The following is a 26679-nucleotide window of genomic DNA, read 5'->3' as shown; positions in this document are numbered from 1 at the left end:
AGGTTTAATCCGATTCCTGAATGTGTACAATACAATTCCCCCTTCCTCACTCTCCTTACAAAACTGGGTTAAGCCTGTTGCATGAACATCTCCCCCCCCCCTCAGTCTTGCTCTCCTTACTTCTTCGCCACATCTTCCTCCTGCACACCGAGGGGTTAATCGTTCTGCCACTCGTCGTCGCAGCAGTTGGGGCTCTGGCTCGACGGCGCTGTCCACCAATACGGTGCTGAAATGGCAAGCGGGTCCTCCTTTGCTGGCTCGCTCTGCCAACCGAAAGTAGTTGGTGGAAGTGTAAGTCAATCGATGATGAAGACGCACAAGGGAAGGAGCGGAGGTTGCAGCTGAGGCGGAGCCAGAGCCATTGCTCTGTCGCGTCCCTTCTGAGCCCACCGATGTCTCTTCTCGATCGAGGCAGCGGGACTTCCCGCTGGGACTGGGAATATTGTACGGGGAAACTAAGGCTCTCCCAGAGCTTGTCGAGCTGCGCTCCGAGTTGGGGAAGACTCGAGGTGTTGCTCCTGCTAAGTTCTTGCTTGGCTTTGGCTCCGGCTCCAGCAGCTGGCCAGCTACGCTATTCGGTACCCGAAGAATTGGACCACGGAGCCTTTGTGGCCAACATCGCGGAAGACTTAGGTCTGGACGTATCCGAATTATCAGCCAGGCGGTTTCGTATTGCGTCCCGGGCAGGGAGTAAGCAACACCTGGAGGTGAATCTGGAAAATGGGATCCTCTTTGTTAACGAGAAAATAGATCGGGAAGAGGTGTGCGAGGGCATCAAGGCCTGCTTCCTGCACCTGCAACTGGTCATCGAGAGCCCTCTTGAGCTTTATCGCATCGAAGTGGAGGTGCTAGACATCAACGACAATGCACCCCGGTTCCCTTGGCAAGAATATGTGCTGGAAGTGACAGAATCAGCATTACCTGGGGCCCGCTTTCCCCTGGAGAGTGCACAGGATCCCGACGTGGGCACAAACTCCCTGCGTACTTACAGACTCAGCCCTAATGGTTATTTCTCGCTGGAGGTGCAGACTCGCAGTGACAGCAGCAAGTTTGCAGAGCTGGTGCTGGAGAGGAGTCTGGATCGAGAGCAACAGCGTAGCCACCGGGTCCTGCTCACGGCTTTGGATGGTGGTATTCCCGAGCGCTCAGGCACAGCTAGTGTTGCGATCATGGTGTTGGATGCCAACGATAATGTGCCAGTTTTTGATCAGTCCACTTATAGTGTAAGCTTGCCAGAGGATGCGCCCAAAGGGACTCTGGCTATCAAGCTCAATGCTACTGACTTGGATGAAGGAACCAATGGCGAAATTGAATATTCATTCAGCGGGCACACTCCACTAGGTGTGCGGGAGCTTTTCAGCGTGGAGCCCCACACTGGGCAGGTGCGCCTGAAAGGCCAATTGGACTATGAGCGAGCTGATCTTCATGAGCTATATGTGCAGGCCAAGGACCGGGGCCCCTCTGCAGTTGCCATTCACTGTCGGGTATTGGTTTACCTCCTGGACATCAATGATAACGCACCGGAGGTGACCCTCACCTCGGTCTCCACACCAGTTTTGGAGGACGCACCTCCCGGTACTGTCATAGCTGTAATCAGCGTCCTGGATAGAGATTCGGGAGACAACGGGAAGGTGAGCTGCGAAATCCCGACTGATATACCCTTTCAGCTTCAGTCGTCTTTCCACAACTATTATGCACTAGTAACTACTGCACCACTCGATCGTGAGACTGTGTCCGAATATAATGTCAGTATCACTGCCCAAGATCTGGGATCTCCAGCACTGGCTACCAAGAAGACCCTCACAGTCCAGGTGTCTGATATCAACGACAACGCGCCCCGCTTCCTGCAACCCTCTTACAGCGTCTACGTGACTGAGAACAACGCTCCTGGGGCGTCGATCTGCTCTGTCAGTGCGCTGGACCCAGACTGCCAACAGAACGCTTATTTGTCCTACTCCATCGCGGACGGACAGATCCAGGGCATGCCCGTGGCCACCTATGTCTCCATCAACTCGGACAGCGGGCACATGTATGCTCTGCGCTCCCTGGACTACGAGCAGATTCGCAACTTCCAGATCCAAGTCGTGGCTCAGGACGCTGGGTTCCCTCCTCTTACCGGGAACGCCACGGTCCACGTCTTCGTGCTGGACCAAAACGACAACGCGCCCTTGGTCGTGGCTCCCATGCCCCGCAATGGTTCCGTGGCTGTGGAGGTGGTGCCTCGCTCAGCAGAGCCCGGCTACCTGGTGGGTAAAGTCTCCGCAGTGGACGCCGATGCAGGACAGAACTCGCGGCTTTCCTACAGGATAGTCCAGGCTACCGATGCCAGCCTCTTCAGCGTGGCCCTCTACACGGGCGAAATTCGCACCGTCCGCGCCTTCCTGGCCAAAGACGCCCCGAAACACCGTCTTCTCGTCCAGGTGCGGGACAATGGACAGCCCCCGCTCTCGGCCTCTGTGGCCCTGTTGCTCTCGGTGGTGGACAGCGTCCCAGAGGTGCTCTCGGACTTCCACGAGCTTCCTCCGGGAGGCGAGACCGCTTCTTCCAGGCTTACCCTCTATCTAATCGCCTCTCTGGGCTCCGTCTCCTTCACTTTCCTGGTGGCCATCGTTATCCTCACGGTTGTAAAGTGCCCCAAGGAGCGGCTGATCTTCCCCGACTATGCCTGCTCACAGCTGTCTTGTGGCGGGGAGGGCGGCGGCTCCTCTGCCTTCTGCTGCTGCAGCGGCGGTTGCAGCTCGTGCGAGCGCTCGGCCCCCGCCTCAGACCGCTTCAAGAACTCCGGCAGCGTCAACGCCCCGGTCTCCGCGGGCGACTGCGGGGATGCCGGAGCCAGCGCAGGCCCTCCTGCCTATTGCTATAAAGTCTGCATGAGCCCTGAATCGGCCAAGAGCGACTTCATGTTCCTGAAGGCTTGCAGTCCCGCCCCTCCGAGGAACAACGAAGCGGGCCCTCAGAACTTGCCGCCGGGTCCCGCTCCGAAAACCCGAGGGGCCAATAACTCTCGGCAGCTCGCCGACCAGGTAGCTTTTGGGGCGCCCCGAGGGGTGGGGGATCCCCCTCAGGGAGGTAGCCTGCTAGAAAGGCAGACAGTGCCCGGAATCTGGAATACAGTAAAGCAACTTTCGAGAGGGAGAGTTGTTTTCAGTCTCGCCCAACTTTTTGAAAGATTGCGGCCCAGCCTTTTCCCCGAAAGAGCCATCGGGCTCAGCCAAAACTCTGGCTCACTACATAATTGTTTGGCCAAACTTAGGTTCTTTTTAGATAGATGAGATGTGGGAAAGGTCCCAGGAGCGCCGCTTTGGTTAGGCAATCTCGCTCCGCAACTGGGATGTTTCCCTTCCCAGGTCACCGTTCGTTGGCTCTCTTTCACTCGGGCGCAATGGGACTCGGCGGTTCCTAAGATCGATGCCTGGGTGTCTGTGGGAGGGGGCAGTAGTGGGGCACTTCGTTCCCTTCGACTGGGTGGGAGAAGGAAGCGCAGCGGAGTCGGTTGAGATAAAGCTTCAAGCTCCGTCACTTTTGCTGAGAGTCAATTGTCCGGCTTGCATTTGCAGTGGGATACTGCATGTCAATCGTAAAGTTGAGAAGGACGGGGCAGAACCTTTCCTTCGCTGCTAACTGAAGGATCTGGTCAGAACCGAGTGCCCTCAGCAAGGCTCTCTAGAAAAGCCAAGGACCACTGTTGAGCTTAGGAGACTTTCCCAGACCCTGGAGTCCTTCCATGTGCCCCTCCTCATTTCCAGAGGATAGGCACCTGCTCTTTCCACTTAGGCAGCCAGCCATGCCTGGTGCTTTCTCTGTATATCCCATCCATTGTTCGGTTCCCATCTTTATCCTGTTTCTGGCCTCACATGAGATTAATGCTACACTGCTTTGTGCCAAAAAGAGAGGATGCTTTGCAAGAGCAACCAACTCCTGCCCAAACCAAAGCTGAATAAGATGAAAAGGGGGTCTAGGTTGCTGGGGTTGAGGAGGAAAAATCATCATCATTTGCTAAGTCTATTTTTCAGTGAAGCACTTCCTTTGATAATAAAGCAAGATGACTGAAGGTGCAAAGCAGCACATGCATAAAACGCATACGGTTTTGCAGCTCTTTGAAAAGTGCCCTCACCATTCTCTAGACAGGGTTTCTTTGTCCATTTTCATTTTCCTTGTTGGATATCCTTGTCTAATATGGTAATGTTCTTGTCAGCTCAAAACTCCCCCTAGTGACTTGATGTCTTGAGCTGATTTCCACCCCTCTTGTCTAAGGCTGATAGAGGAAAGAGCAGCAAGGCCACACAAACTCCCTTGGCCAGTGAAAGAAGGGGGGCTGGCATTCCTGAGGTGGGGGGGGAGGTAGAAATGAAAAATAAAACCCTGAAGTTGTATATCTAGGGCATTGAGGCTTGGCGGCATTTATTCCTCTTGAGTTTAAGGCTAAGTCTTAGGAAGGAAGGTGAATGAAATGAAATTTTGAATGAAAACAACCTCCAGCTTTTTCTCATGTTTCCTCTGTTCTTGTCTCTTTGGAAGAATGGTACACTTCCTTGTTAGCTCTTAGAAATCCTCAGAGTATAAACCATCTTGAAATGACTGACATGGACTCCCCTTTACCCTTTCATTTATACAGGAAGAATTTGATAGCCTTAAATTGCCCTTTGCTTTACTGCTGGGATCTTCTGAGCCACAGGGAATAAGGGAGCTCTCTGAAAGTCCACGGTGTGTGTGTGTGTGTGTGTGTGTGTGTGTGTGTGTGTGTATGAAAATCAGTGCAAGCTGAACCTGAACAAGAGTTGCAAAATAAAGCATGGAAAACATTTGCAATGGAAATAGAATGTAAAATGAATTATGTATGTCTTCTATATTTTGTAAAAGGTTAATTGGTGGATCTTGTGATAGAAAGGCAGAAGTGACAGTGTTCCCACAGATCTTTTCCCAGTAGAAGGTTGGGCTTTGGAAAAGAATGGAATGGTCCCCCTGCCTGATCCAGAAATGGTCTGGAATGCTGTAAAGGTTTTTTGGAATAAGATAGGTACAGGACTGGAATAAGAGTTTCAGTCAGTTGAAGGACTAGTAAAGAATTATAAAGCAAACTCTGAAACTACCATACAAGGACAGGCATTATGGGCTGAGGGTAGAATGAATGAGTTGAGCTGGCATGACCAAGTCAGAAAATTATTGAGGTTATCTACCCATGCTGATTTTTCAAACACTCTGATAAGATACTTAGATTATTATTTTATTTTATTTTTTGTTGCACAATAAATGTGATTGCATAGTGGAGTAAACATTACCCATTATCTCTGAGGGAAAAGTAAGCAAACATTCAAAATCTAATGCCTTCAGTGATAGTTCAATATTTTTTGTAACCAGTATGCAAATCTTTTAACCATTTTCTGTGATGGCAAATTAATAATAATAATAATAATAATAATAATAATAATAATAATAATAATAATAATAATAATAATAATTTATTTGTTAGCCGCAACCCTCTCCCGAAGGACTCGGGGCGGCGTACAATCAAAACAAATAAAATACAGATAAAGACAAACATACATAAGAACAAAGACATATACATGTGCATGGAGGAGGTAGACTGATGAGTGAAAACAATTAAAAAACACAATTTAAAATCCCATTGAATAAAATTACCAAATTAAAAACCCGTCAGGAGCGATATGAGGTTATGGTTGAGCCAGGCCAGCTATTTGGAATAGGTGGGTCTTGAGCTTTACACGGAAGGCGCGGAGGTCAGTGGTGGTCCTGATATCCGGAGGGAGGTCATTCCACAGGGCTGGGCCCGCCACAGAGAAGGCTCTGCTCCTAGGCGCCGCCCCTCGGCACTGTCTGGTGGACGGCACCTGGAGAAGTCCCCCTCTGTGCGAGCGAATGGGTCGTAGGGATGTATGGGGCAGAATACGATCCCGCAAGTAACTAGGTCCTGAGCCATGGAACGCTTTAAAGATCGTAATCAGGACCTTGAAACGCACCCGATATATAAATATCAAATAATATTCAGCTATTTGTAATAATCGCCTTAATTCTCAATCACAACTTGGAAAAAATACTGCCTCACTCAAAATGTATTAGTTAAACTATATCTAAATTCTTCTCTGCTTGTATATCAAGTCTTTTTCTTCCTTCCTTCCTTATTAGGAGTTAATAAATAGACTTTTAAAAAAATATGCTTCCTTCTAACAACCTTTTAAAATGTGTGCCAGAGCCTTTTTCTCTTTTCAGTTCCATGGGCTATGAACTCTGACAATTGTTGGGCTATGGCTACACATGGGCTGCATATACTCTGAGAGATACAGAGATTGCATTTGCATAAAGACACAGATCTTCCTCTTTGTTTCAAAGAGCATGCTGGGGAATGAACAGTAAAGCCCGGCCTCTCACAATCACTGGAAAGAAATTCCTGGAAAGATGAGATTTAACTTGATCACTCTGAGAGAAGGTATTAACCTTGACTCATTCTCAGCATTTTGGCCAGGTTAAATCAGAGCTAAAGTTCTGCTTTCCATTTTATACCAGGTGACTGATCAGCTGAATGGAGAAAAAATGGGTCTTTGGGAACACTAATGGCTGGATGAAACTCATGGGCCCTTGTTTTCCAGATGGGGTTGTTGTTATTGTTGTTGTTGTTTATCTAGAACATTAAGTATATTTAATATTTTCACGTTTTTTCCTGATTTTTTCACAAGGCATATTTGAGAAAAGCAAGTTGGGAATTCCCCCTTCCTAAGAATTTCAACAAAAATTTAAAAGCCACTTAATTCTTAAAATCTTTGCTGCTAATATAGTTTGACATTTCAAGTACATAATAATTACACATTTGATATTTTCCCCTCAACTGCCTTCAAGTCAGTCTTGAGGCCTAGTCACTGATGTAGACAGGTGCGTGCAGTTTTCTTGGCAATATTTTCAAAAGTGGTTTGCCCTTGCCTTATTCCTAGAGCTGAGAAAGTGACTGGTCCAAAATCAGGATATTGGTAGCACTATTTTGAACAAATAAAAGGCATCAACTTTCATGAGTTCATGAAAGGATTCCAGGGTCGTTGCCACCATAGGCTAGCCCAGCTCTTCTCCTCAAATAACCCAAAGTGACTTAGTGGACTTTCATGCTTAAGGAAAGGCTAGAAGTCCTGTTTCCACTTTCCTAGCCTTGCATCTTATTCATCAGATCAATCTGGCTCTTAATATAATTAATTATCAGTAAAAATTACACGCAGAGGATTGTGGAGTTGTGCTTCTGGAACCAGTGCTCTTGCTCCATTCCCAGCTATATACTTCCTTTTTTACTTCCTCATTAGAGCATAGAGGGATTTCACTAAGGATTCCACAATTTCTGCCTATATTCCCTGCCTGCCTTGTTCACTTAAGAGTCGGTGGTTTAACGTTTGAAACAGAGCAGAAGAAACACTTATCATCCATCTCATCTCATGTTTATTTTTTCCTCTGACCCATTTCCCTTCAGAACCCTCCCCAAGCTTTATTGCATGCTTCCTGTGGGCCTCTGGAGAGCGCTCCTTGTTTCCATGGCGCACACTTTTCCTGCCTGCCTGCCTGCCTCCTGTCAGGTATCTCTGGAAACCAGAGCAAGAGCAGCCGGTTGGGGAGCTGATCCCCGGCGGCCTCCATCCTCTCTGCCGAAAGAGGGCAAGAATGCTGCCCTTCCGCGAGAGAAAGGGACCCCTTTAGCCTCCTTTCAGGCGATGAAAGTGGCCTTTGCAAGAACCGCGCCCCCCAAATCCCTGTAGAGAAAGAGCTTTAGCGCCTCTTGGCAAAGGCTCTCCCTCGACATGCTGGCTCTCTGTCGGGCGCCGAGCGAAGGAGCGAGCTCCGCACCCCCTTCCCTCTCCCCGCGATAACGAGGGCAATTAAGGCGAAAGCGTAAAACTGGGACAATGATTACGAGCGGTGCCTGTTTCAGCGAGTCTGAGTGACGCCACTACATTTCAACCATCTCTGCGAAACACGCGGATCCTTCTTTGGAACGAGCGCCCCCTTTCGTTGATCAGGATGTTATTCACTCGCAAATTATATACGATTATTTGAAATCCGTATTCTTGCATACGGATCGGGCGTCTGTCAAAACAGCAGGTCGGTTTTGTCTTCTGATAAGGTGTGCAGCCCTAGCTTTTCCGGGGCCGCTTTCTTCATGCCTATTCAGCTTACTCGGCGTCTGAAGGGAACTGGATATAGTATAGTAAGCGAATGAATCACGCCACAAGTTCAGTATCAGTATCAGCTTAGATACGGCACTTTTCAGTGAAGATAGTTCTTGCCTTTCGATAAAAGAGCCAGCACGCGCAGATTCAGAAAGTTTAAAAGTAACAATTATACTTCTTTGAAAAGCTTTCCAGTTACAGTATTGTACTTTTTTCATTACTGAAAGAAATGCAATAGATTAGAAAGAAGAGGGGAAAAACAGAATGCAGAAGATGCATTCTGTACATGCAGTATATGCAGCTCATATAGCAGTGCTATTTCTTTCTGGCAATACCCCCTCCCCCAACACACACACTTATGATACTTTCAAAAACTAACACATTTATTGTAGCAAGAGCTTTTGTGAACTGCAGTTGACTTTACTGGATGCATAATGGAAAATCAGAATATTGACTCATAAACTACTTGATATATGTTTGCTAAATATTAATGCTCAGAGTATGGCAAATAAACACAATGATCTTAATTCTTAATATATAGGAAGGCAACTTTATTTCTGCATGTATTACTGAGGCCTGATTCCTGAGACCAGCCTATAGCATCTGAAGAATAACAGCTAAGTTCAAAATAATAGAAACACTGGGAATGGAGACAAATCACAATCTATGTCAAAACTATCCTCAGCTGCTTCAAAAGCCAACTTAATGAATTTGGTGATACTGTAGAAATTACCTGGTTTAAAATAAGGGTAGGGCTGATCAAAACAATTATTCTTAGTATCTACTATTATTGGCCCAACCAAGGAGATAGTGTGTAGAATACTTGCCAAATGAGGAGCAAGTAGTAATAATGGATGACTTTTATTATCCTCATGTCAGTGGGGGGAAATGTCAAGAGTAACTTCCAGGAAATTTTTGAACTATGCAGCTTTTTTGTTCAGCTAATAGAATTAAAAGGGGGACATCCGGACTACAACTGTGAGTTTCCCCACCTTCTTCACTTTTTTAATGAATGTTTTACTATTTGATTACAATTTGTTTTTGCGCTTAGTATTATTTTTATTGTTCACTAAAATGCATGGAAAGTATAAAGGCATATTTTAATAAAAAAGAAAATTCATAAATAAAATGCCAATATGTTTTATATTAATAAGAACAATTGGTGTAGTGGTTACTGTACCAGGGTAGAAATTGGGGAACCAGGAATTCTAGTTCTGCCTAAGGCATGAAGGACCTGGGGTCAGTCATTCTTTCTCAACCCTAGAAAGGAGGCAATGACAAATCATGACTGAAAAACCTTGCCAAGAAAACTGCAAGGACTAGTCCAGGGAGTCTCCATGAGTCAATACTGACTCAAAGATACACCAGAATGTATTTTTTTCACACAAAACTAGGAACAATATGAAAATAATAAAGGACATAAATAGAAAGTGGAAAGAGGGACACATAATAAGGAAAAGAAGGCATAGTTAGCCTGGATTTGTAGAAAAATAGGATAACAGAAATTCAGAATGAACTAAGGTTGAGAAAGGATGCTAAGAAAATTCCCACCCTCACCCCCCAGAATCCTAGGAAAATAAAAAGTGCAAGTAAAACAACAAAGGTAGAATAAATTGTATATTCCATTATTTACAATAAAGTGCAGGACTGAAAATTAATAATTAACTGTTCTGACCCCCCTTCTTCCTCGCCAACACAGAACACACTCTGGACCAAAACAATTTCAACAGGATTTATTGCACAGACAGACAGACAGAGCCTTGGTAGCAATTCACCACGACCAGGCTTTCAGAACCCTCCAGCATGGAGACACGATAGCAGCTATCCAGCCTGCCAAGCTTACAAGATGGAACTTTCCCAATAGTTCCTATGTTGACTTCTGCAAAGGGCGCATGCACAATCAGTCCTTTTATAGACTGGAGAGGAGTCTACTAATCAGCAGCTGAGAGCAATTACCGCCGGTAACTGCGCACTTGCTCCTTGCGCCTGTGGGCGCGGTGGTAACAAGCATCTAATAACTCCCTGCTGATGCCTGAGTCACTGTCCCGTGACTCCTCCCCACAGCTCCAAGGCATGGCATCATGAGCCCCCTTCCTTTGGCTCTCACCACTGCTCCATGCCTCAGGCGCCTCCTGGTGGCCGACCAGACTCTCCGATCCCTGCTCAGAGTCAGAACCCTGCCCAGGGTCCTCCACATCTTCCAGAGCCAACTCATAGGGACCCTCGCTGTCGGAGTCTGGTGGCAGCTCCAACGGCTCCTGCTGGGCCACAACACTATCCCTCACCGCAGGGCCTTCCCCCAGGTCTGATGCTCGGGATGCGGCCTCGAGGGAAATTGTGCATGATAGGCCCGCACCAGAGCAGGGGCATGCACAGCCGTCACATCGGTCCAGATTCCCCCGTCCGATCTTTCGTCCGTCCAGTCAACCAAATACTGGAACCGTCCCTTGAGCCATCTTGAGTCACGGATCTGGGTCACTGTGTGCGATGGCTGTGTGTCCACCTCACGCAAAGATGGCTGGGGTGAAGAGGGACATCGGAGGGGACAAGCCGACCGTTCAGGGATCAGGAGCGAGTGATGGAACACCGGGTGCACTTGCATCGAGCGCGGGAGGGTCAGGTGATAGGCCACCAGGTTGATAACGACCTCCATGGGGAACGGCCCAAGATACCAGTAGTCCAACTTCCTCGTCGGCCGGTGGGACAGAAGATGCTGCGTGGACAGCCACATGCGATCTCCCACAGCCAATTCCGGCACCGCACGTCGAGACTTATCCACTACCCGCTTGTAGTCCTCCTCTGCCTGATTCAGATAGCGGTGCACCACTTGGTGGACCGCCTGAAGCTCAGAGAGGAAGTCCTGCGCTGCGGGGACCTGAGAGTCCACTGGGGTGAGAGGGAAAAAGCAAGGGTGGTACCCGACGTTCGCCATGAAAGGCGTTGTCCGTGTGGAGGTGTGCTGCGAGTTGTTAAATGCAAATCGGCTCCCTCGTAAAAGCACGCTTCAGGGCCACGAACTCCTGTTGTTCCGTGGGCCCCCAGCGAAACGGCACTTTCTTTTGCAGGAGCTGAGTGAGGGGCGCGGTCAAGAAAGCAAAGCTGGGGATGAAGGTCCGGTAATAGTTGAAAAACCCAAGGAGTCGCTGAACATCCTTCATACGTCGAGGAAGTTGCCAACTACGTAACGCCTCCACCTTGTCTGGCTCCATCGCAATTCCTTCAGGGGAGATATGGTGCCACAGGAACTCAATGGTAGTCTGCCAGAACTGACACTTCTCCAGATTGGCAAATAAGCGATGTTCTCGGAGTCGCTGCAAGACCAGACGCAAGTGATGTTGATGATCCCTCCGGGACATGGAGTAAATCAAGATGTCGTCCAGGTAAATGATGACAAACTGATCCAAAAGGTCCCGGAAGATGTCATTCATGAAGTGTTGGAAGACAGCCGGGGCATTGGTCAACCTGAACAGCATGACCGTGTACTCGAAATGTCCGTACCGGGTGCCAAAGGCCATCTTCCATTCGTCCCCCACCCTGACTCGGACCAGGTTGTAAGCCCCACACAAGTCCAGTTTCGTGAACACTGTTGCCTCCCAGAGCTGCTCCAACAACTCAGGAATCAGGGGCAGCGGGTAACGGGTAATGGTTATGTACTGTGATGGCATTCAGGCGCCGGTAATTGCAACAAAGTCTCAGATCCCCGGTCTTCTTTTTTATGAACAAAACTGGGGCAGACAAGGGTGAGGACGAAGGCCGGATGAACCCCCGGACGAGGTTCTTGTCAAGAAAGTCCCGCAATGTGGCCAACTCCGGCTCAGACATGGAGTACAAATGACCCGTCGGGAGTTTTGCATCAGGTACTAGGTCAATGGGACAGTCATAAGGCCGGTGCGGCGGCAGTTGATCCGCCTCCTGTTCTAAAGACTCCGCGAACTTTGCTAAATCTGGTGGCACTGTCACCTCGGCCGAACTGGGCACCTGGGCCGCACAAACCTGACGGGTGTGGTCGACGCATTGCAAGGACGGGAACGTGATCAAGTTCTGTGACCAGTAGATTTGAGGGTCGTGCGCCCGCAGCCAAGCCAAGCCCAACACCACGGGGAAATGCAGGCCCAAAGCCACGTAAAATTGGATGGCCTCCTCATGCTCCCCGAGGATCAAGCGCAAAGGCTGTGTGGTGGCCTTGATAGGCCCAGACAGAAGCACCCGACCGTCAATGGTCTCCACCCGCATCGGAGGGTCCACCGGACACAGAGGGACGTTGTATTTAGTAGCAAACGCTGCATCCATAAAGTTCGTGGTAGCCCCGGAATCGACCAAAGCATGGGCTGGAATTCCCTGCGGACTACCCGACAAGAGAATGTGCGCTGCTAAAATCATATGCCGTGGAGGCCCCTCCACCTCTGTTCCGGCCTGTGCCCAACCCGAAGTCTTCCTCAGATCGGGCTTCCCCTGTTTCCCGATATGGTGGTCCGTCGTGGAGGGGAAGCCGCAGACCGTGCAGCCCCTCTACCCTTTTGGGGGCAAACCAAAGCCAGGTGTCCAGGATCCCCACAGTAAAAACACAACCCCCCTGCACGCCGTCTGTCCATCTCCATGCGTGACAAGCAGGGTTTGGCGGAACCCAACTCCATGGGCTCCTCCCGTGCAACTGTAATCTCCCGAGGGACTGGCACTTTAGTAGCCCCCCGGGACGCTCGGCGAGGCCTCCGTCTCTGCAGCCGGCTGTCAATCCAGAGGCACAAGTGAACCAACTCGTCAAACGTTGGAGGCCTGTCCACCCTCACAAGCTCGTCCTGCAGGTCATCTGACAGGCCATCCTGAAAAGTGTCCATGAGGGCTGGCTCATTCCAAGCAGAGTCCTGACTAAGCAGCCGGAATTCGCTGACATAATCCTGCAAAGAACCATGCCCCTGTTGCAAAGACTTAAGGAGTCTGGTGGCTGTTTCCCCCTTAATGGGATCCTCAAATATCAGCCTGAGATGGTTACAAAAACCCTGGAAATCGTCCAGCAGAGGGCTCGGCTGAGAGAGCAGTGGAGTGGCCCACCTCGCTGCTGTACCTGAGAGCAAGCTGATAATAAATCCCACCTTCGTCCGGTCGGTGGGAAAGTCCTCTGCTCTCAAGCTGATAAACAGCTGGCATTGGCCCAAGAACGCAGCAAACAGTTTTTGATTTCCATCAAATTTGTCCGGTGTAACCACTGGGCATTTCCTCCGTTGCTGGGGAGGGGGGGTTAGCAGGTCCGTGAAGCTGAGAAACCTGCGCCGTCAGCAAAGCAAGCTGGTGAGCTAAATGAGTGTTCTCAGCCTGGAGTTGCTCCATTGTAGCTCAATGGAGTTTCGTTTGGGGCAGAAGTCAATCTGTTCTGACCCCCCCTTCTTCCCTTGCCAACACAGAACACACTCTGGACCAAAACTACTTCAACAGGATTTATTGCACAGACAGACAGATAGATCCTTGGCAGCAATCCACCACGACCAGGTTCTCAGAACCCTCCGGCACGGAGACATGATAGAAGCTATCCAGCCTGCCAAGCTCACAAGACGGAACTTTCCTAATAGTTCCTACGTTGACTTCTGCAAAGGGCGTATGCACAATCAGTCCTTTCATAGACTGGAGAGGAGTCTACTTATCAGCAGCTGAGAGCAATTACCGCCGGTAACTGTGCACTTGCTCCTTGCGCCTGTGGGCGCGGTGGTAATGAGCATCTAATAACTCCCTGCTGATGTCTGAGTCACTGTCCCATGACTCCTCCCCACTGCTCCAAGGCATGGAGCCCCCTTCCTTTGGCTCTCACCGCTGCTCCATGCCTGCTGATGTCTGAGTCACTGTCCCATGACTCCTCCCCACTGCTCCAAGGCATGAAGCCCCCTTCCTTTGGCTCTCACCACTGCTCCATGCCTGCTGATGTCTGAGTCACTGTCCCATGACTCCTCCCCACTGCTCCAAGGCATGGAGCCCCCTTCCTTTGGCTCTCACCGCTGCTCCATGCCTCAGGCGCCTCCTGGTGGCCGACCAGACTCTCCGATCCCTGCTCAGAGTCAGAACCCTGCCCAGGGTCCTCCACATCCTCCAGAGCCGACTCATAGGGACCCTCGCTGTCGGAGTCTGGTGGCAGCTCCAACGGCTCCTGCTGGGCCACAACAATTAACTATACATTATATAGCTAAATGTTCCTTGGTTTTTATGGAAGCTTTGTGCTTAACTATCTAAAATCTAGAAAGCCTTGCAGTCACCAAAGCCTGGTTTCAAAAACTTCTTTGAGAGGATGTCTGTGCAGAACATGAGTTAAGTTAATCTTTCTAGAAGCATAGAATGTGATATGGTTTTTCCTCAAGGACTAGCTTTCAAACAGAGATGGCCGGCTATCTAAATGTGATAATGAGGCACAAAGCATCCAGAATTTTCATCTGATAGAAGCCTGCTTTATGTACAGTAACTGACAGTTTAAGGACAGTTCATGTCCTACATTTCAGGACAAGTTCTCCAGTTTTCCTTCTAGCTTCTTCCTCAGGTCATTCACCATCCTACTTAATATTTTTTCTTTAATTTTAACATTTGAGGGAAAATTACTGAGTAAGAAGGATGAATGCGCCGGGGAAGAAGCTAGAAGAAAAATTGGGGAATGTGTCTTGAAATATTTCAAGCTGTTTGCGAAAACAGAAAAAAATGTTCATATTCACTAGAGGTTCTTCACCTAATTTGTTCAATATTGTACAATGGTCCAGCCAAATGAAACATTATTTGATTTCTCCAGAAACTTCAGCCAGTTTATTCAAAATTTCATGAAAATTACTTAGCTCCAATATCTTCTTAATCTCCTCTCTTCTTCAAAATCTATGGTTGCAGCTTCTTCAGAAAGCTCAATTTCCTAATATCTGATTCCATATGGCTCCTACCATTTAGAATAAGTAGTTACATTTCAAAAGCAGTGTCCTGGAACATTCCCATCAATCTTCTGTTGATCAAATCGTCAATGTTGCAAACAAAATTCAAAAGTTGTACTGTAAAGCAATTCCTGAAATATTGTTTAGACCAATTCCAAATTTCATAGGAGGAAATACAAGAAGAATATCTTGTATTTTGGAAGAAAGATGAGTTAAGGTACTTGAACTAATTCTTATTGTATTTCTTTTGTATATATAAGCATTTTATTTTTATTTTTTTGTTGCTTTCGTATTCACATGTCCTCAGACTCTAGGTGGAATGCACAGATGCTCCTCCAGTTTAATTAACAACATTGTAAGTGGATGTCTTGCTGTAGGCCATTGATAGTGGATGATCCACTACCATGTGAGTTTTAGAGTCCCACAGCCTAGCTATTATGCTGTACTGATAAAAACAATGAGTAATGAAAGAAAAAAAATGAGCCACGAAACACCTCTCTTTTAATGGAACTTTTAAGGAATTAAGCCACTTTGTGATGCACTTGGCCAGGCTGGCTAGACTTGATCAGAGTTGGGAGTTCAATACTATTTGGAGGGTTGTTGTCCAAAGGCAATTTGGCACTGACTGCTTTGAGAAAGGATTTGAAATTTCTTACTAGGGAGGGGTGATTTGTAGCAGGTCCTAGCCTTTGGTAAGTATTGTATTTATCCTGTTTCAGTCAAACGATTCCACATCAACTAAAGCATCCTATGGGAAAGCTTGAAAGATTCTTTTTGTCTCTTAATATTGCTTGTTGTCCTGCTGCAGACCATCATTAGTTGTTATAAGAGCAATTGTTTTCAAAGCACAAAAAGGTTACCAGAACAAATACATGTGGTCAAGCTGTCCTGAGGATGTATATTTAATTCAAAACCTTTGTTTTTAAATTTGTAGGTAAAACACGCCAATGCAGACTGGCTGCCATCAAAACAACCAATACTGAAGAGGTATTATAAGGGAGGGGAGGGTTGCCTTATTACCTTTAGGAGAATAGTTGCTAAAGATTTTATGAGTGCTTATCTTATGGTTGGATATGTCTCTTTTTTATTTCTTATGTTCTAGTTCGCAGAGCCTAGAGGATGTAGGAAAAGTTTGGAAAGGAGTTCAGAAAGATCATGACAGATTGTGCACTTTGGTCACTCCAATGTCTGGTGAGTCTTAGATTATCGAACCCTAAAATCTAATGATTTCTGTCATTTTTGAGATAATGAAAACCTCCCTTAGATGTTCACCTCCTGTCTTACTTTGGCATTTTGGTTTTTTGGTTTTTGACTATTATTTCTCAGCCAAACCTGTCTACCAGGGTTGTGAGAATAAGAATAAAAGTGACGGTGATAAGCAAGCAAACAAATCTATAGCTGGTACGAAATAATGTCTCCTTCTAGTTGAGCTGAGTTTCAGGTAACAAGTCTATGTAGTTTCCTTGACAACAGCACAAACGGTTTTGCCATGATTTCTTCTGGGATGTTTTTCTTTTTTAAAAAATGTGTTTTATTGATGTTTAGTATAAGATCAAATGTAATGAAAATAAAGATTAAGAAAAAAGGTGAGGAATGCAGGATTTAAAAAGAAAAAGAAAAAGCACAGTAAAATACTAATACAGTTACAACCTCAACTTTTTACATTACTTACAGTTGGTACCAGCTAGTTCTACAACTGCACAATTATTAAATCTTCAAACTAAATTCTAAATTTCATTTATTTTCTATTTCATAGAAACCAAAAGCAATACCCCAATAGAAACTTTTAAACTTCCTTTTAACTTACAGTATATACTTTCATTTTAATAATATTTTGCAAACTTTAGGAATTATTCAAGGTTGTGTGTATCCTAATTACATTTTTAATAATACTTTGCAACAGCTTTTTTTTCAAACTCTCAATCTAGTTTCTAGCCCTGATATGTTTCCTGGAAGCTTCCCACTCAAAGTCACACAGGGAGTGCCAATTGTGTGTTTCTCTGTCTCTCTGTCTCTCTCCCTCCCTCCCTCCCTCTCCATGTCTGTGTCTGTATTCATTTCATTCATTCCAGAACTGGCTTTCAATTTTAGAGGAATCCCAAATCTGAGGCAAATTGAGGCATTTGTAGGAAACATTTTTAATCACCCAAAGCAGGGCAATTTGCCTTAACTGCTTTTCCCACTTCGAAATCTCTGCAAACCTTTGTCATATTTCTTTCACTCTTTTGTTAAAGCACTTTTTAATTTCTTTTTGACTATATATATATATATATATATATATATATATATATATATATATGTATGTATGTATGTATGTATGTATGTATGTATGTATGTATGTATATACCGTGTTTCCTCGAAAATACAACCTGTCCCGAAACTAAAGCCTTGCCACATTTTTCGCGTGGGCAAAAATATAAGCCCACCCCCGAAAATAAACCCCCTGGACAACCCCCCCCCCTCTGGCCAGGCAGAGCACCGCTCGCCGACCTAGCGTTATCCCGAAAGCACCAAATCGCAGGAGCGGGGGGGGGGGAGCACTCGCGTTGCTTGCTGCCTTCGGGATACCGCTGGGTTGGGGAGTGGCATTCTGCCTGGCCTGAGGGGAGAGTTGCCCCTCTGCTCCCTTGTGAACTGGCTGCTCCCTTGTGACTGACTCCCGAAGACCCGGGCACAGTCTCAGGGGCGAAGCAGCCATGAGGTAACCATGCTCATGAGCAGCCGCCCAGCAAATCCCCTCTCCAGCAGGGCAGAGCACCATTCACTCACCTAGGGGGTATCCCTAAGGTGCCAAGCCATGTGGTACTCTGCCTGCCCCCCAGCTCCCGCGGCTTGGCCCATTCGGGATACCCCCTAGGTCAGTGCAAAGAGCTCTGCCTCGCTGGAGAAGGGGGTTGCGTGAGCGCCTGTTCCGCCCACAGCCTCACCAAGCCCTTGCGCAACTCTCCGAGGCCACTGCCGCTGGCCGCTGCTGGCCGCTGCTGCCCGTTGCTGCCCCGCTCCGAGCATAACTTCCAAACTCCAAAACTCGGGGCTGAGTCTTCCCGCATCGGCCGCTCTAGGAGTGCTCTCTATGGTGGGCTGGCTGCGGACAGAGAGTCTTCCGGACAGAGAGTCTTCCGGACAGAGAGTCTTCCAGCAGCCGGCCCACCAGCACTCCTAGAGCGGCCAATGCTGGAAGACTCAGCCCCGAGTTTTGGAGTTTGGAAGTTATGCTCGGAGCGGGGCGGCGGCGGCCAGCAGCGGCCAGCGATGGTGGCCTCGGAGAGCTGTGCAAGGGCTTGGTGAGGATGTGGGCGGAACAGGCGCTCGTGCAACCCCCTTCTCCAGCCGGGCAGAGCTCCATGCACTGACCTAGGGGGTATCCCGAATGTGCCAAGCCGAGCTGGGGGGCGGGCAGAGCACCACATGGCTTGGCACCTTAGGGATACCCGCTAGGTCAGTGAATGGCGCTCTGCCCGGCTGGAGAGGGGATTTGCCGGGCGGCTGCTCGTGAGCATGGTTACCTCATGGCTGCTTCACCCTGAGGCTCTTCGGGAGCCAGTTCACAAGGGAGCAGCCGCCCGGCAGCCCCAAAACAATAAGCCCTCCCTGATAATAAGCCCAAGGGCATATTTCTTGGGGCAAAAGAAAATAAGCCCCTGTCATATTTTCGGGAAAGCATGGTTCTATGATGATTCTCCAGAACACAAGAACGCAGTAAGGAAAAAAGAAAAAACATCCTCCCTTTTCCAGCACCTTAAAGCTACAGGACATGAAATCAATTTTGAAGGAGCCAGGTTAATCTCCAAAACAGAACACCTCAACAAGAGAATAATTATGGAAGCCATCGAAATAAAGAAACACCCCCACAACATGAATAAACGTGATGATACCTCCCGCCTACCAAACATCTGGAAACCAGCAAATGAACACCACCCACCATCCAGGCCGTTACAATGCAACAATGCACACACAGCCAGCACCAATCAGCACCAATCTACCAATCATGATACAACCACACAACCAATCATTCCACTTACTGAAACAAAGCCAGCACCCCATCCCCTCCCACCAAGATTTACAGAAAGACGGCAGCTCCGTTTGCATTTTAAGCCAAAGACAGCAGCCTGAAGATGGCAAGTGAGATCTTGCCGAAACGTTGCCAAGACAATCTCAATCTTACACGGGAAAAGACCCGAATACAACAAAACCAGCATACCTACACCCGTGAAAATCTACGAAAACAAATTATATATATGTGTGTGTGTGTGTGTGTGTGTGTGTGTTGTATTTGTGCTGATAAATGAATAAAGGGAGACTAGTATGGATCCATTTCAAGCTATTTAGCTCTCATCAGCTAGCCATACCCTTACTGGGATTCGAACCAGGGCTGTATTGCTTATTAGGCCAATGTAATTGCCACTAAGCCACAGGCTCTCCTCCCTTATCAGCTAAGCCAGGGAAATAGGTATGTATCTGTGTTTGGGCATACCAGGGGTTGTATATATATGTTTTCTGAGGTTTTCACGGGTGTTTGTATGTACGTCTTTGGTTGTTCGGGTTTTCTCCCGCGTAGAATTGGAGGTACTCCCACCCAATCAGCTCAAACCCCCACTGGCAGTTAAAAAGAGGAACCGGCTGAGATCTCACATTGCTCCTGGAAGCACCAAGCCGGAAGCACCAGCCTGAAGATGATGAATGAGACTTCATCGAAACGTTGTGAAGATACCTCCAATTCTACACGGGAGAAAACCCGAACAACCAAAGACGTGTGTGTATATATATATATCCCTTTATTTATTTATCAGTACAAATACAACACACACACACACACACACACACACACACACACATCCATCCATCCATCCATCAATTACTATTAACTTTGTGTTTTGCTCCTTCCCTTCTTATTTATCATTAATAAGCATTACTAATAAAATTTAAAAAAGAAAGAAAAGAAAGCAAGCTTCTGGTATTTGCTTGGGTATTCAGTGACTGACAGGTCTCTTCTTATTTTTGAATGATCTTTGCAATCAAATTCTCATTGATCTGATCATACCTTTTGCATGAATTGCAAGATAATAGAACAGGATATCTCAGGTGCTGATTGAAAAATGGAATAGGCTGTTTATGGACAAAAAGCCAAATATACATCTTACTGTAACTTGCTAGCACAAAGGATTGTTATGAATTTGAGGAATGCCATAAAATTATTCAGTAACTGGCTTTTATAGCCAAAAGACAAATTACTGATTGAGATATCTATTATGCCCAAAATTTGTAGTTCAGTCTTAGGGGCACTGTCCTGGCTAGGACACCATCAAAATGTATTTTTTGGTAAGAAAGAAATAATTAACTTTCCTTTCTCCTGTTGCAAAAAACGGCCATGTCCTTCTAGAGACTTGCTGCTGGTTCTGTAAGTGATATAGTGCAGATGGTTTTGTAATTTCAAAATTCAGGAATTTTTTAGATATATTCTGATATATTAGAATAATGCTAAAAGGAGAGCTTGCTTCATGGCAGTGGTTGAGCACCATTTTTTTTCTATGTTAAATAACGTTATAGGAGAAAGACAGACAAATCAATGACAGAAGTAAGTAAGTAAATAAATATAAGGTAATCTTCCTGCCAGTAAAATTGAAACTCCCATTTTCCTGAATCACTTTCTGATATGTTGAACTTCTTAGGATGAACCATTCTAAAAATTGATGTATTGCTAGAGTATTGGGTTTTGCCCATGGAGTGGATTGGGAGGTCTACTCTATGTGTTTGCAAAGTAGGTGTACTCTACTCTATATGTATTGGGAAATATAATTTTACACATACAGGTAATCGTTAAGGTACGACACCCCATTTAACAAACGTTTGAAATTATGACAGACCCCCCAAAAGCTATATATGATTCCATTTCAAAGTTATGATGGCTGCTGTGGGTGTTCGGTCATTTGCTCTTATGACTCCCCACAGGGTCACTGCACTGCCCTCCTGCCTCTCTCTCCCCCATCCCACAGTATTTGGGCCTCTTCCCCACATGCTCTTCTGAAGCTCTCCAGGCCTCATGTTGTAGAATGAGTGCTGCCCATGTATCTGCAGGCCAAGCAGCAGCAATCCAAATGCAGTTGCCATTTTGTCCCACTCCTTTGTAGATGGGACAAAATTGTGGCCACCAGAGAAATTGCTTCATTTTGCTGCACAGGGTCTGAACAGTGCTGCAGAAAACTTTTCTAGTGTTGTGCAGATCTTGGTAAGGCAGCAAAATGAAGCAGTTTGTCTTGGGGCTATGTGGCGGCAACCCAAATGTGGCTGCCATTTGTGGGTGGGGACAAAATGGCAGTCACCAGACAAACTACTCCATTTTGGGGTGCCTCCTGAACACATTTCACCTAATAATTGCTGTAACACGCGACTGTAATGGGCAGGCTCCACAATGGCCATATTTTGAGGACTACCTGTATACAGATAGTTTCCTCGCTTAGTGACCACAACTGTGACTGGCAAATCGGTTACTAAGTGCTACAGTTTCTAAGCAGAAAATCATATGACTGCAATGGGTTTATGACCTTACAGTATTTCTCATTTGGTTGTTAAGTGGAGTACTATAGTCATGAACTGAGACATTACATGTTTGCAACTTAGAATTTTACTTCCATAGTCTCTATTAACACTTCTTGTCGCAAACTGGTTGCAAAGCGTGTGAATGGCTATTATGTGACCATGGGACACTGAGATGGTCATAAATGCGAGGATTGGCCACAAAGGTTTTTTTAAAATCATTGTAACTTCAAAGTTAGTGAATAAGTGAGGAATATCTTTATTCTGCCATGTACAGATGCATTTTCTTTGTCTTGGATATCTTACTTCAAATTGAAATATAATTTAGAAAAATGAAGCATTTGCCTGGCATCTTCTGCAAAATGGGCAGTGTTTGATGTGCTGTGTTTTATCCAAGGGCTTCCCTCTATAATTAAAAAAAAATGTTTTTCACAGAACATAAGAAGACAACTGGTCCCCCTAACAGCATCCGGACCCCTCCATATGCACCCCTGTATTTGCAACATATTTCTCCTCTGGATTATCAACACAATGTATATATTCCAGGAACCCCAACAACATCTACCAATAAGGACAGTTCTGTATTTCTCGAGCAGGAGGCTAAAAACAGCTTCTCCACATTTGGAAAGAGGAAGAAAATGATCAATTATTCTGATAAGCATGACAGTATGGTTATTAACAACCTGAAATAAAGTTTCCTTTGCAGACCGGCAGACATTGCAAACCATGCCTAAATATTTCCATAGTGCTGGAGATCTCTGACTTTAACTCTGTATGTGATTGTACATAATATAAGTGGCCAAGAGTTCTTACCTACAAGCTACTTCCCCTGAAAAGACGGCAAACAGTGAATGACGGTAATGTCAAGACATAGGAATGACTGCAATTTATAATGAAGGCATGGAAATGTCTCCATGGACACAGGTGAATGCTTGTTCTTGGAATTGGAGAAAGGAAAAAAGAAAGTAAAATAGAAGACATAACACAACATCCCCTCCCCCTTTTATTTCAGAGTTCTGGTGACTGCTTTGTGTGGAGAATGCAACATGACTGGCAAGTTGAAAAAGAACATAAATGAATCATTTGTTTAACACTATGGAATATAATAAATGATTGGGGTGGAAGCAGGACAATTGTCTGAAATTCAAAGAGGCCATGGCATACACTTTTCAACTTTTAGCAGCTTTCCCCCATTTTCTAGATGAAATAATTCTTTTTAGACTGTGAATGTTTCAACACTGCCTTTCATTTTGTTGTGTTGTTAGCACATTTAGCAATGTGGAAAATTATGGAAAGCTAAAACTACTTTTTGCAACAGAATTTGTGAGGGTAGAGGTAATGCTTAACAGAAATGCATCTATTTATTTCATATATTTCACCCACTGATAAAACTATTTTCTCATTATTACATACATTTGGATTTAAGACAAAGCATCATTTAAAATGGGCTTTTTAAAGAATTGAACTTTTGAACAAGAATTGCAATGTCATATGCATGTACAACATGGATGGAATTTTCAGTGCAACCCCATGGTGTTGCTTTATCGTTCTGAGAAAAGCTGCAAGCTCCTACAGAAGGGTAGAACAAAGAATTCCACAAGTAATAATATATGTTATGCTTTATTTTGAATCCATTATGCATTTCCAATAAGTGTTTTCAAATGGAATGAAGTTGGCAAGGAGCCAGTACTACAGCTCCTAAAGAGATATTATGGAGGGGGAGAGGAGGAACTCTCCAAGGAGAATGAATGTTTTTGATATCGTACCAGACTCTGCTAAGCAATTTCGGCTATCTTCTGAATAGCAATTCTATGAGACTGTTACATTCTATTGAATGGATGTTTTATTTTGGATCAATCTATGGCCAAATTGTTATCGCTTTACTTCTCCCTTCAACTAATTTTAAAGGGTTTTGAATACAAAGCCACTATTTCTCCTAGACACAACTAGACACAAAGGAGAGCTGAAAGGAAAATAAAAATTAATTCTATTCTAGTGCTCTAATATTGGGAATAAATTCTAGCCCACTGTTCTGGGGCTGGGCAAGATGAGTAGGAAAATTTTGGGACACATTATATGCATTCACCATCATTGCAGCTATACTACAGTCTACCTGATGAACACCAAAGAGAAATGAAATGGCTATAAAAATGGTTCTGTCAGATCACATTATCAGTATTTGCATATATGCACAATTTTGCCCTATGGACAAAATAAAAAAAAATCATGAGTTCCCAACCTATTGTAAAACTTGATGTAGGATATATAATGGGAGAAATGCTGATAGAATTAGAACTTAACACAATAGATCTTCATTATACTACATTATCAATTTGTTCTTTTCATAGGCATTCCAGATTTACTGTAAATATTAGCAATTCTATCCTATTTTTCACAAGATTAGCTTCAGCAACAAGTTATTTGCAAACAAGTCCATTGGGCACATTTGTTTAAGATAATTTGTGTGTATTTATGTGTTTGCGTGTGAATATTTTTTATTTACAATGGTTGTGTGGGCAGAAGAATAGCTTGAAAATGTCTAAGGTGAAGTTTTAGTAAAACACCCTACAAATTTAGCTAAGACCCCCACCCCCTGGAGGTTTGACAGTCAATGGGATACATTTCTTGGATAGGAACAGGAAACTCTAAGGCAGGACCCAAGAGAGGGTATAAAACTCAGTCTCTCTCACCATCTCTTCCCTTTTTTTCAAGATCTTCAAGGCATGTGACCCCCTTTTCCCCCAGAACCGCAAACCATGTGGTCCTGTCCACCATCCATAAACCTTCTTTCCAAGCAACTTCCATGAATCCAGTGTCTTTTCCCCCACTTGGAATTGAACCCAGAAGGACATTTCTTCCAACAATTTGGCACCCTAGATGGGGCTCCACACTAACTTAACCAATGGACCTGGCCTGGGTAAGCTTCCCTTGCTGGTAGCAGACCCATTGAGTCTGTGGGTACGTTTTCCTGGACTTTGGCCATTTGGAACTAGGTTTTAAAGGTGTTTTGAGTGTTGAGCTCAAAGACTGCTTGGAAAGAAGGTGAGTACTTCTAAAATTTAATTTTAAAGCATGGAAAAGCATGGGAAATGTGTATATGCCTGTGTATGTGAGTGAGAAGACCCTTCTCCCAATCATAGCTGGATCTTGCTTCCTCTATGTGTTTTACCAAGAGAGCCTGGAAAGTATAGGGGTCAGGCCAGAGCCTAGCCTTTCCCTTCTGTTAGGGAAAGGAGAGAGCATGTGAAAATGGAATGAAAAAAAAAGAATGACAGAGTTAATGTCAAGGTTCCAATGAAAGAATAAAAAACCCAAAACACCAATCTTGGTTTAAATGCTTCTTTATCACACTGGTACTAACTGACCATCAAGTTCTTGTGAAAATAGAATAATTGTTGGAGCTGCAGCTCCGTGCTCCCCTCCACCTTATAAGCCAATCTCTTGAGCCTTACCTAGCAACCAGTGACCAATCCCTCCCACATTTCCATTTTCCCTCCCCCTGAGCCCTTCACTAATGTCCTATTGGAATGCATACAATCAAAGACTTCCCAAGCAATCCCCTCCCCGTTGGCCTGTTCCTCCATCCATTAAAGATAAGTTCCATTCCAGCAGTTAGACATGCCCCCATGGAACATCACTGATGATCGCTGCCTCTGTAAGCCTTGACTACATTGCATCATGTTTCCTGGCTTGCCATTAATAGCAGCCGCCATCTCAGCTGTTTGGTGGCTCATGGAAGCCGCCCTAAAGCTCTGATGCCAAGCTGAGCGGGGACTCAGCTGTTTTGCAGCTTGCAGAAGCTGCCCTGAAGCTCTGATGCCAAGCCAAGTGGGGAGACAGGCAGCAAGGCTCCAGCGAGGCTCCAGCATCCCGGGGCTCTAGCAGTCACCAGAATGATGGTAGTTACCCAGCACACCTGAGCAGCAGCCTCGGTCATCATGGATGATGAGGTTGACAATTAAACTTGGGTAACCAGCTGGGAAGTCACTAAGCAAAGCCCCGAACTTTAGGAAACTTGTAGGAGGGACAGTACTTGTCTGCTGAGGGCAGCAAGTCCTCCCAGATGGTCTCTATTCCCAGTCTGAAAACTGTGGCTTGAAGTAGGAGGGCCAGTACTTGTCTGCCAGGGGGTGGCAAGTCCTCCTGGATGGTCCTGTTTCCCCAGTTTGAAAACTTGGGTTGAGTTTCCCTTTGAGGAGAGTCCACATACTGTGTAAGGGAACCAAAGTCTCCCCCAGACATTTTTCCAGTCTGCAAAACTGATAGCTTGGAGACCTGGCTAAGTCGAAGTGAGCCTCACATTGGAGAGGGAACATGGGAAGCTGTAGCTCAAGGGTCTGATAGGAACCCCCCCCCCTTGGAAATTTGATTGAGGCTTGGGATGGACAGCAGATGCCAGTCCTAGTTGGTATGAAAAAGAAGAGAGAGGGAAAAACATGTAGGAAATGGGCTTTTCTGAGGTATGACAAGGAAAACCAATTTGGCAAAATAAAGGTACTTAAAAGTAAAGGGAAAATGTTGGGATTTTTGTTTTTGTTTTTTCTTGTTTGTTTGTCTCTTTCTCTGTCTTCTATGGAACCATTTGGTATGCTTGTTAAGATTTGTGCTCTCCCTAATTTAGCTGAGATTAATATTGTGATTGACCAGTGTGTGAGTAAACCTCAGAGTTCTGTTTTCCACTCTTTTTTCCTCCCTGTTTGTGTGTGTGTGTGTGTGTGTGTATGTCTAAATTGGATGTCTGCAACCTCTGGCTCCGGAGCCACATGCGACTCTTTGGGCCCTCTGCTGTGGCTCCCTGTTGGGTGATCCCATCACTGGCTGGCTCTGCCCCTCACCCCCCCCCCTTCCAGTCACTCCTTGCCTAGCTTGAGTAGGTAAGGGCAACGATGGGGGATGGAGAAGCAGCTGAGGCTGATTCTCCAGCACCTCAGTCTTGCTGGAGCTTCTTCCAGCCCTTGTTGGTGCTGGGCATGTGAGAGATGCAGAGAGAGGGGGGAAGGGAGGGAGAGAGAGAAATATGTCAAAAGGGTTTTGTGGTTCTGGGTGGTTTTTTTAACAACCAGTTCTCTGCCCTAATGACCAGCTGGGTAGATGTG

General features: G+C 45.9%; 1 protein-coding gene across 1 annotated transcript; it reads left to right on the top strand.

Moving 5' to 3' along the window:
- Positions 1 to 392: 392 nt before the first annotated feature.
- LOC309392176 (protocadherin-10-like) lies at positions 393 to 25112 on the top strand (the record flags this gene model as incomplete). Its single annotated transcript, XM_081953178.1, has 4 exons — positions 393 to 3023; positions 15984 to 16036; positions 16152 to 16240; positions 22019 to 25112. 4 exons carry the CDS (start codon positions 393 to 395, stop codon positions 22273 to 22275), a joined length of 3030 nt encoding a protein of 1009 aa, XP_081809304.1. The 3' UTR covers positions 22276 to 25112.
- Positions 25113 to 26679: the final 1567 nt, after the last annotated feature.

Source organism: Natrix helvetica (assembly GCF_964273705.1).
Source record: "Natrix helvetica genome assembly, chromosome: 4".
In the NCBI taxonomy this organism is placed as follows: Eukaryota; Metazoa; Chordata; class Lepidosauria; order Squamata; family Natricidae; genus Natrix; species Natrix helvetica.
Note: the sequence above shows the minus strand (reverse complement) of the source record. Positions and strands in the feature narration are given on the sequence as shown.